The 11152-nt window shown below is 49.7% G+C and overlaps 1 protein-coding gene across 1 annotated transcript; it reads right to left on the bottom strand.

Moving 5' to 3' along the window:
• Nucleotides 1-1415: 1415 nt before the first annotated feature.
• LOC102745401 (complement C3-like) lies at nt 1416-8787 on the bottom strand. Its single transcript, XM_081805378.1, has 7 exons — nt 7170-8787; nt 6743-6943; nt 6284-6445; nt 5887-6016; nt 2289-2486; nt 1666-1716; nt 1416-1561 (listed from the first exon to the last, which is right to left on the bottom strand). Exons 1-7 carry the CDS (start codon nt 7326-7328, stop codon nt 1416-1418), a joined length of 1047 nt encoding a protein of 348 aa, XP_081661504.1. The 5' UTR covers nt 7329-8787.
• Between the last annotated feature and the right edge of the window lie 2365 nt (nt 8788-11152).

The raw sequence follows: 11152 nt of genomic DNA, 5'->3' as shown, positions 1-11152 counted from the left end.
TATAAAGAACACAGACTCTGGATTCCAAATATCTGGGTTCAAATCCCAATCCTTCTATGTTCTAGCTGTGTGACCTTGGGCAAATTACTTAACCTCTCTGTGCCTCAGTTTTCTCATCCATAAAAGGCTCCTACTTCCTATGGTTGTTCTGATGGCTCAACGAGTTACTATTCTTAAAGTGTTTATATCGTAAGTGCTAAACATGTGTTTGTTAAGTAAATAAATTAAGCAAATAAGAGAAGTAAATAAAGTATTATTAATGGGTTGTGCACAACCAATATGAGATATAATTTTCACAGCTCTCTGATTATTATTCACAGCTCTGGATGTGATGATGGTCACACCTTGCAAATAAGGAAACAAAGGCTCAGAAAAGTTAGGTAAATTGTCCAAGGTCACACAGCAGAGACAAGGCTTGAACCCACCCTGACAACAAAGTCCCATAGGGGGAGCTCTGTGATTGAACTTTCAAATCCATTCTCTTGCACCTCACTCCCATCTGAGAGGCCTGTTTGTTGATCCCGGGCATACCCGTCCGTCCTGTGATCACACCCTGGGAGCCCCGGGGAAGCCCCACTATCTGCACCAGTAACAAAAGGTGGGGGCACCCATTACTTTGACCAGAAGTGTCTTCCTTATATGGTCCTCAACCTCAGTTGTCCTAATCCTGACCTCCACATCCACTTTGCCTATCTCAAGTGGGAGAAGCACAAAGGGCACTATCTTGGAGGAGGTGGGGGTATGACCACCACCCGGAGGGATGGGGCTTCTGGCTTTGACGCACTGCACAGAGCCTCCTTGTGGGGGAACTCCACACGGACCTGGGGCAAGGCGGGCAGTTGGGTGGTCTAGGACCCTAGTCACAATTCCCTCCCTCTCCCCACCCTGGAAATCCCAAGTAGGTGACAGCACAGCATAGTGGTTGAGAGCTAAGACCTTGCCTGACACTTGTGTTGTGTGACCTCAGGAAAGCCCCTTCACCTCTTTGTGCCTCAATTTCCTCACTTCTACACCAAAAGCAATAATAGCAGCCATCTGCTGGGATTATTGTACGTTTTATTTATTTTATTTTATTTTTTTAAAAGATTTTATTTATTTATTTGACAGAGAGAAACACAGCGAGAGAGGGAACACAAGCAGAGGGAGTAGGAGAGGGAGAAGCAGGCTCTCCGCTGAGCAGGGAGCCCGATGCGGGGCTCGATCCCAGGACCCTGGGATCATGACCTGAGCCGAAGGCAGACACTTAACGACTGAGCCACCCAGGTGCCCCTTATTGTACGTTTTAAATGAGAAAATACCCCAGAAGCTTTTTAAAAGAGCAACCACTTCGCTGGCCCCTTTGAATAATGGACACACTCCAACCCCTTTATAAAACACACCGATGGATGGTTTGAGAGGAGGGGAGGGCTCAGGCTTCACACCTTGATCTGCTCCATCCTGAAATTGTACAGCACGGCTTGGATCTGGACCTGCTCATTCCTGACCACGGAGGAGGGCAACTTGAGATCCACAAAGAGTGATTTCATAACTGTCAGCTCAAAGGGGTCTGAGACGCAGAGACCTAGAGCCAGGGGAGTATGTTGGCATTAAGCAGAGGCCAGCTGTCCCGGGGCCGGGCAGGACCACCATTCTCCCATCTCCTCAGCCCTGGGCTTGCGGGGTCACCTTGTCCAGGCTTGAGGCTGACAGCCACCAACTGCCACGTGCTGATGGAATCTGGCACAGTCACAAGAGTGCTGTAGTGGGAGATGCCTCTGGCAGGGAAGGGGGGGCATTAGTGAGTTTGTGCTCAGAGCCTCTGCACTGGGGGTCACTTCCCAGGGGTCAGTGGGTCACTAGAGGGCCGTCCTTTTGGGGGAACCACTGGGATTTGTATCCCCCTCCAGGTGGTTATACTGACTACACCAAGAGCTCAGTGTCACCAGTGGGAACACTGGCTATGATTGACATCCACTGATGCCTCGGAGGGCCAGGGACCAGATGCTGCTGTGGGGGCTGTGGTCCTACCCTGATGTACTTTTCGGCAGTTTAAACTTCATCTAGAGCCAACTCTCAGGGAACAAGGTTCGGATAGGCTGGTCCTCCAGGAAGATGTCATCTAAGTCCTCATCTTTATCCGCTTCAGGGAGGGGATGTGGGGCAGTGTCTTCTTTGCGTCTCTCCCACGGTCCTCCCACTCCATCCCCTTCTGGCCCTTATCGCCCCTTGACTTGTCCCATGACACTTCACGCCCCTCAGGCAAGCCCCAACGCCCCCCACCCCCCCGCCTCCTGCCATGGCCTCCTCACATGTCCCCAAAAGCAGCTGCTCCTCCCGGGCCTCCTGAGTCAGGGCCTCAGACAGATGGCAACAGCTCAGTAAAGCAGCAACACAGGTTGGCCCATGGCGGACATGCCGGGTCCTCTCTTCACACGACAGCCCCACCGGGCTCTCCCAGAGCCCAGCCTCACAGCACTTTCGCTCCAGCTCTGTCTTGAACTTGTTCACTGCGGGCCAGAGTTAGAGGGACTGAGGAGGGGCTGAGCGGGACCAGAGGAAGCTGGGACCCATCTACCTCAATGCCACATACACCTGGTCTCTATGTATCCATAACTCTGGCAGATGCCGGTCCTAGCACTTTGCCTGTATCTTCCTCCTGAAGCCTCACATTGAACCCATGTGGTGGGTTCTGATGAGGAAGCTAAACAACAGAGAGTTTAATTCACTGGCCCATGGTCACACAGCTCCCAAGTGGCAGGGCTGGCACTAGAATCCATGCTGTTGCTTCTCTTTTTCCCCCTCCTCCTCCCCACCCTTCTTGGCAAGGATTGCCATGTTTTGTTTTTTTTTTTTTAAAGATTTTATTTATTTATTCATGAGAGACAGAGAGAGAGACAGAGGCAGAGGGAGAAGCAGGCTCCCCGCGGAGCAGGGAGCCCGATGCGGGACTCGATCCCAGGACCCTGGGATCATGACCTGAGCCGAAGGCAGACGCTTAACCGACTGAGCCACCCAGGCGTCCCAAGGATTGCCATGTTTTTATATTAGAGATACCATTTCAACTTTTTTTTTAAAGATTTTATTTATTTGAGAGAGAGAGAGAGAGCGAGCACAAGCAGGGGGAGGGGCAGAGGGAGAGGGAGAAGCAGGCTCCCCACTGAGCAGGGAGCCCGACATGGGACTCGATCCCAGGACTCTAGGATCATGACCTGAGCCAAAGGCAGACACTTAACTGATGGAGCCACCCAGGCGCCCCATCATTTCAACTTCTGATTTTCATCATGTGTTTTTAAAAAATCAAAACATAAAACTTGTTGTAAAGCATGATGTCAAGCTGAATGCTTCTAAGTTAGCAAACTGAAGGAATACACTTAAAGATAAAAATAGAGCAATTCAGGGGCACCTGGGTGGCTGAGTTCATTAAACGTCCGACTCCTGGCTTCAGCTCAGGTCATGATCTCAGGGTCATGAGATTGAGCCCTGCGTTGGGCTCCCCGCACTCAGCATGGAGTCTGCTTGAGATTCTCTTCCTCTCCCTCTCCCTCTGCTCCTCCTCCTGCTCACACTCTCTCTCTCTTAAAAATAAATAAATAGGGGCGCCTGGGTGGCTCAGTTGGTTAAGCGACTGCCTTCGGCTCAGGTCATGATCCTGAAGTCCCGGGATCGAGTCCCACATTGGGCTCCCTGCTCAGCAGGGAGTCTACTTCTCCCTCTGACCCACCCCCCTCTCATGCTCTCTCTCTATCTCATTCTCTCTCTCAAATAAATAAATAAAATCTTTAAAAAAAATTAAAAATAAATAAATAAATAACTTAAAATATATAGCAATTTAAAAATCTTACTGTTTACCACTAACATAATTATAGTTAAATGATACAACTTATCATTACCATAAACAAAACAACGGCTTATATTATAAACTTTTCCCAGGGGGTTAGCATAATTCTCTTTAATACCAAAATTAGAGTTAAGGTTTTATCTCAATTTCTATTAGGTTTCACTTACTTTCTCTTTATTTAGATCCACAAAGTCATTAGCACTGCTCAAAGAGACTGAAAAATCTAAGATTCATAGAACCCATGCTTCCAACACCACTCAGTGCTGCCTCCCATCTTCCCTGAACTCCAGGCTCACATCTTATTCTGGTCCACACCCTGGCCTTGGGGATGGCAGGTTTGCTATTATCCACTGTACCCAGCACCCATCTCTCCTTTTGTCTACGTTCACTCTTGTATCACAAAGCCTAGACATCTAGAAGCTGCATTTCCCAGACTCTCTTCTGCTAGGGTTCTAGATGGGATAAGATTCTGCCACAGAGACACGCTTGTGTAAGATTTGGAGGGTGGAAGAAGTGGAGGCCATTTTCCCTGTGGCAGTGGTAACTGACAGGTGAACCCCAGTCACAGGTGAACTCTGTGTGTTTTTGTAATGGGCACTATTTCTGCACTTTGTTTTCTACCCACCAGCATCGCAAGAGATATTGGCAGAAGTTTCCCGAGATTTCACACATTGCAAAACTGCAGTGAGGTGATCTTGAGTCCCAGCAAGCAGCCTTTTGATGTCCACTCCTACAGACCGTCTAATGATTTTGAAAGCACCAGACTCCCATCACCAAATCCCTCCCTTTCTGCTTGAAGTACCTAGAGTGGTTTCAGTTTTCTCTTCTAAGCTCTGATGAATACAGTAGTTTAGGGAGCCAGGAGGGACATGTCCAGCTTTAGCTCTGACCTGCATTCCTCTTGGTCTCCAGCCATTTCAGGGAGCGGCGGTGACGGCTGGCAGGGGGGCTCTGAGGGCACTGTCAGTCTGAGGGTCAGAGAGAAGAATGAGAGGACCACCGTCAAGATCATTATCAACATCCTTGATATTTATTAGGTGCTTACAGAATGCCCAGTGCTTTCTAAGCATCATTGCATTTAATCCCGTAGCCTCCTCATAGTCATGATTCACCACTTAAAATCTGTGCAATCTTCAGGAAGTCACTTAAACTCTCTGGGCATTAATTTCTCCAGCTATGTAAATTGGTACAATCAAAGTTCTATCAATGAGATCATGCATATAAAAGTACTTAGCACAGTGTCCAGCTTGTAGTAAATAGAAACTATTATTGATATCATTATTTATAGTTGAAAGAAGACACTCCTAGTTGTCCCTAGTATCCACTTTCCCCCTTCAACCGGGGCAACTAAACCTCCCTCTTTTGCATATCACTCGGAATGAAGACTACATTTCCCAGCCTCCCTTGCAACTAGGTAGGGCTACATGACTGAGTTCCGGCAAATGAGATTTGAGAAAGTGTCTCCCCTTCCTACTTCCCTTCATACTCTTGCCTGGCATGAGGTCCTGATGAGATGCCGTCTTGGAATATAGCAGAACAACAAGCTAGAAGGAGGTTGAGTCCCAGAATGACATCAGAACTGTTACTGAGTGAGAAATAAACTTCTACCTTGTTTAAGCTACTGTTTGTATCTCTGACACCCATGGCCAAACCTATATCTTTTTTTTTTTTTTTAAGATTTTTTTATTTTATTTTTTAGAGAGCGAGTGAGAGGGAAACAGCATGAGAGGGGAGAGGGTCAGAGGGAGAAGCAGGCTCCCCGCTGAGCCGGGAGCCCGATGCGGGACTCGATCCCAGGACCCTGGGATCATGACCTGAGCCGAAGGCAGACGCTTAACCATCTGAGCCACCCAGGTACCCGCCAAACCTATATCTTAACTAAGAGGTAGTGAGTCACTTCTATTATTATCCCCATTTTATGGACAGAGAAATGGAGCCTCGGAGAGGAAATGTAACTGACTCATGGTAAGTAGGAGGGTCCTAGATTTTGTCTGACACCAAACCTCATGTTCTTAACCACTAGACAACACTGCCCACCCACCCTGCCCCCAGCACGTCCCTTCCTGTACCTGAGCTTGCTGGGGTGTGCATCCCCATGCTCATCTTCAGGTCCAATCCAGCATGCTTGAATACAGCAAGTCCGTCTTTCCCACTGCCTGCTGTGCAGTCAATGTCATATTCTTCCACCACATCCCAGACCTGGGCATTAAGATAGGAACCTGGCTTTGGAGCTTGTATGACCTTTTCAGGGAAGGAGCAATGGTGCACTGAAATAGCTGGCTCAAATAATAATTCTCACACCACCTCCCATTTATCGAGCTCTTATCACCTTCCAATCTCTAGCTGTGTGCTAGCTCCTTGAATCCTTGCAACCATCAAAGTTGCCCATTTACAGCTGAAGAAGCTAAAGCCCCAGTTATTAGAACCTCCAGGCAACCTCCTGGCCCATAGCCCACATATTCTCACCTTCTTCTGTGTGAGCTTGTGTTTGCTGTTCAAGACATAGACAGCCTTGTCCACGGCCACCAACCCCACTGTGGCCTCTTTATCACCTGTCACCTTCACTTCCATGTGGCTGTTAGGCTTCAAAGTCTGGAAGCATCTTTCTTTCTTCAAACCAACCTTCAGCTGAGCCAGGAAAAACAGAGATGTCAGGAAAAGGGGCTCATATGCTACCAAGAGACTTACCCAAGTCTACTTTCAAGTTTATGCTCCTTATGGCTCTGATGGAACATCCAGGAACTTTACCATGCCAATCCCAACTCCACACATTGCCTGCATATTCGCCACGCCCTAGGGTGAGCTTTTAAGGGCACATCTCCTCTTCTCCCCTGTCCCCAGACTTGGAGCCCTTCAACTTGGACAGACTTTCTGCCCATCCAAGCTTTATGATGGTAATGTGCAACTTCAAGGAATTTGGCTCACCGTCCCCATGCATCTGTCATTCACATCAACCCATACGGAGTCGGCCAGCAGTTTAGGATCCTGACCTGTTCCCCTAGGCAGTAAATAAAAGGCCAGGATGCGGAAGGAGGGCAGCATCTCTGAAGTCACATCAATAGTGGTTACCGTGAGGTCACTTTTTGATTGATGTTTGGCATGCACAATCCGGTCCTTACTCAGGACCTTGGAGACAAGGGAGGACAAGCATAAGAAGGGTAAGGTCAACCTTTTCCTGAAGCCATCTCAGTTCACAAGGGAGACCCACAGTTCCTTTGCTTCAGCCCCTTAGTCTGAGGCCACCCCAAATGGTTCCCACCTTCACACCACTGTTCAGTTTCTCCAAACCAGCTAGCCAGGGATGTTCCAGGGAAATAATTCCTTGGCTTAGGTTTTAGTCCTAACCACTCACCAGGATGGTGAAGTGAGTGATCTGTTTCTTGGTTTCAGAATTCTGATGTTCTGTGACAAGGCTCAGGTAGATGCTGCTGCCAACCTCTGCGACTGTCTTCACCTCAATGTGCAAGATGTTCCCTGACCCACCCTGAGTCGAGTAAGGCCAAGCCATCATATTGGCTGAAACCTGCTCTTCCGGCCGGAGAGGCTCATCAGTTTCTACCTGGGGAGAGTGATGGGCAAGTAAACTTCCAGCTCTTCCAGCTCACACAGCTCCACCATCCCTGCCCCATTAAGTTGGTACCAAGATAGGGAGCTTCTCCCGATTATTTGCATTTGTGTTGATGGTCAAAATGGCCCCTCCATTGGCTGAGGTGCAGTCTTGTTTGTCTTGGCATCGGACAAGGACTCTAGAGGCTGGGGACCCATCAGGATTTGAGACAAAGACCTGAGGTAGAATCAGGGGTGAGATGAAAGATAGGCCTGGTGGTGGCCTGGCATGAGAAGTGGGTACTGGGAATCTGATCTGGACAGGACTGCCTTGTATAGCTGTACAAGTTGTGCACTGAACAACACTGGGGACACCATTCATATTAGAGTTTTTATGAATGGCACCCCCTCAAGTTTTGCAGTGTGTAATCATATGTGATGGCCCTGGGTGTTGGTGTGTTGGTGGGGTGGAGGTGGAGGGAATTGGAGTGGAGAGATGTGGAGGGCTTGGGGAAATCTTTAGTAGGACTGGCACCAAAGGATGTTTCTAGTTTTCTTAATGTCCACCAGACATCTCAAAGTCACCCAAAATGAATGCATGTAAAAACAGCATGCTTGCCTTGCAAAAGTAGCCTCAAGATAACCCCCTGAGCACCACCTTCCAGCCTGACTGTGACCACTAAGCCCCCCACAGAGAAATTATGGAGTCATCACAGTGCTTTGGGGGGACCTGGGTTAAGACTTGAGAGAGACTTGGGATTGGTCTGGGAGGCCTGATGGATTCTAAGTTGTGGGGGACAGGTGAGTCCAGTGTGGGTTTTTGTCTCCTGAGAAGGGTCTATTAGGGGAAGGGAGCCCCAAGACCCTGGGTGGAATGAAGTCAGACTCTGACCTTAACGTAGAAGGGCATCCCAGGCTTGAAATACTGGGGTGTCCTGATGAACTTGATGCTGTATGGGCTCTGGATGATCTTCACCCCGGAGGTCTTAGCCTGGACCATCTCACCCCCTGGAGAAACAGGGGACTGTGAGGTCTGTGGAGGAGGTTCAGTTTCTTGGGGGAGTGGCAGGGCTGCTGGTATGGGAGGCCTGTCTTGGTGAAGACAGAGAAAGACAGTAACACAATCTCAGCTCCTTCCAGCCTTTCTGGCATTTTTGCATTTATCTGATGAGGAAATGGACTGGGAGGTGGCCCGTGGTCACATGGGTGGAATGTCTAGGTTGGGTAAGAACACTGTCCTGACCTCAGCCAGGAGCTTGGGTGAGGGTGGCACCTGAAGAGAACACGGTGACGTTGACAAAGATTGAGGCCCCAATGAAGTCATCTTCTGGGCCTTGGAATGTGGACATCAGTGTGTCCTTCTGGAGGGAGATGTGGCCCAGACCTTCAGAGATCTGGTCTCAGGGTGAGAGAGAGAAGAGGAGATAGTTTCTTGGGGAGTAGAGGAGGGTTGATGGAGAGGGAAGTTGGTGGGGGAGAGAGGTCAAGACTCAGTCACCTCCACTCTCTGCAGGGAGCTCTGGATGGGCATCCGGTGGGAATGCAACTTCACCCTGAAGATGGCCAGAGCATGTCCATCCACTGGCTCTTTGAATACATACCTGGGGGTGGGTGGAAGGTCATTCCGTTGGCTCTGAAGCACCCACACAACTTCATGTGGTTGCAGAGATGTCCTGTATGACCTCATGAGGCTGCAGGGATGGTGGTAAATCTTTGGGAGGGGCAGAGTGACCCCTGGAAACTTAGATGGTTTCATTGCTCACCTACACAATGCTGGGAAGTGATAAATGTGTCTCATCAAGCTTCGTGTTGGGTTGCAGATGTAGCTTGTGCAACCTCACAAGATGGTGGAGGTAGCCCATAAAACCTCATCAGGCAGCCTAGGAGGCATGCATAGGAATGGTCTGCATAGTGTCGAGAAGTGGCAGATATGGCCCTTACAACTTAGGTGGACAAATGGTCTGTACAACCTCATAGTGCTGTGGAGACGGTCTGGACAATTCGTAAGGTGGCAAATTTGCCTGTGCTACCTTGTGGACCTTCAGAGATGGTCCGAGCCATGAGACATGGCATGGCTTTATTAGGTGGGCGACATGTCCTATACAACCCCAGAGACCTGAAGGGATGGTCTGTACTACCTACACATGGCAGACATGGTCTGGACAACCTCACAAAACAATGTAGGTGGCCAAGAATATCTCATGGGTGGCAAAGAGTACCTCTACCATACCTTAAGTGCCACAGAAATGGCCTGCTTCTCCACCCATTCAGTTTCTTGGCATTCCTGGTCCTCTGGCCAGGCTGGGGACAAGGGGACTTACCAAGCCTCGATGTCCACACCCAGAGCCTCATCGTTGAGGTAGAAGAAAGTCTTGTTTGGCTTCAGCTGGACCTCAAATGATGGGAGCACTGGATGGAGTAAAGGCAGTGGGCACCCTCAGTATTTTGCTGTCCCCCCCCTTGTCCCCTCCCTGTTGACTCCTTCCTCAGTGACTCTTGCAACCCCCAAAGATTGGAACACATGGTTCTGTTCACCAGCACCCAGCTTAGGCCCTAGCACACAGTTGGTGCACCATGAGACCTCTTTTCCACTTTCAACCCTGCTTCTTGCATGTCCCACCTTGCCCTGCCCATCACACCCTGCTCACCATAATCCCTGACATCAAAGGCTGCCTTGAACTTCTGCTTGGCTGCACTTTGGTAACTGGCTTCGATGCTCCAGGTCCCAAAACTGAGACACAGAAAATTCGGAGAGATGGAGATTGAGAAGGACAGCCTCCATCCCTCCATCCACAGGGCTCCCAGCAGGGCACCTGACAATCTGTGGGAGTTTAAAGGATCTTGTGAAGAAACCGTCCTCAGCTAGCAGATTCTGGCTGATCACAGTGATCCCCTCCGGGTTCTGTGGGGACAGGGGGTGGGTGCTTCATACCCCAGGCCTTCAGCACATGATATAACCTCAGTGTCTGGGATCCACTCTCCCATCAGGAGAGGCCACCTTGATGTCCAGAGTGAATATCCTGGTCACAGGATCCATCTTGTGGTCCACAACAAACACCCGGTATTGAACTGGAGGGAGAGGGAAGACTCTGAGTTCTGGGTAGAATCTGAAGAGGGAGGTAGTCGTTAGGATCTTGGGTATTAGGATATAGGGGTCTTTGGACAGAGGGTGACCTTGGGAGGTGGAATATGACAGGCAATGGGGGAGACTGGGAATGAGAGTCAGCATCTGCCCTAGGCCAAGTGCCTGGGGGCTGTACCCAAGTGCTCAGGGGTGTAGATGGGCTTGTCTGTCTGGATGAAGATGTAGCCAGCATGGGGAGCCACCGGCACTATCTTCTCCATGAATGAAGTGGTCGAGGTGGGTGCCCAGGTTGCCCGGATGATGACATACTGCTGCCCTGGTTGTGAGGGGTATATCAGGCTCTTGGGAATCTGGGGAGAGAAGCCCACACTCCTCAGGCTCTGCTGAGGTCTCCATCCCTGGGAGCAAATCCCTGAGCCAGATCTTGGGAGAAACAATTGAGTGGGGGGCGGGGCCCTCTGGCTCTGTGGTTGGGAGCAAAGTTGCCTTGCAGGTTGCTCCTGCACAAGGACATCCAGCCAAAGTGGGAATGCAATCCAATCCACGGTCAGCTTCCCAAGCCACCAGCAGAGGGCGCCTTTTATTAATTCTCACAGAGACATCATCTGGGCTAGTCACTGCCCTTGTTGGAGCCCGGACTCAGAGGACTTTGGATTTCTAACTGGACGGGACATAAAAGGAGGAGTAAGTATATCCAAACCCTG

Source organism: Leptonychotes weddellii, chromosome 1, assembly GCF_054177405.1.
Source record: "Leptonychotes weddellii isolate Sample4059 chromosome 1, ASM5417740v2, whole genome shotgun sequence".
Classification (NCBI taxonomy): Eukaryota; Metazoa; Chordata; class Mammalia; order Carnivora; family Phocidae; genus Leptonychotes; species Leptonychotes weddellii.
Note: the sequence above shows the minus strand (reverse complement) of the source record. Positions and strands in the feature narration are given on the sequence as shown.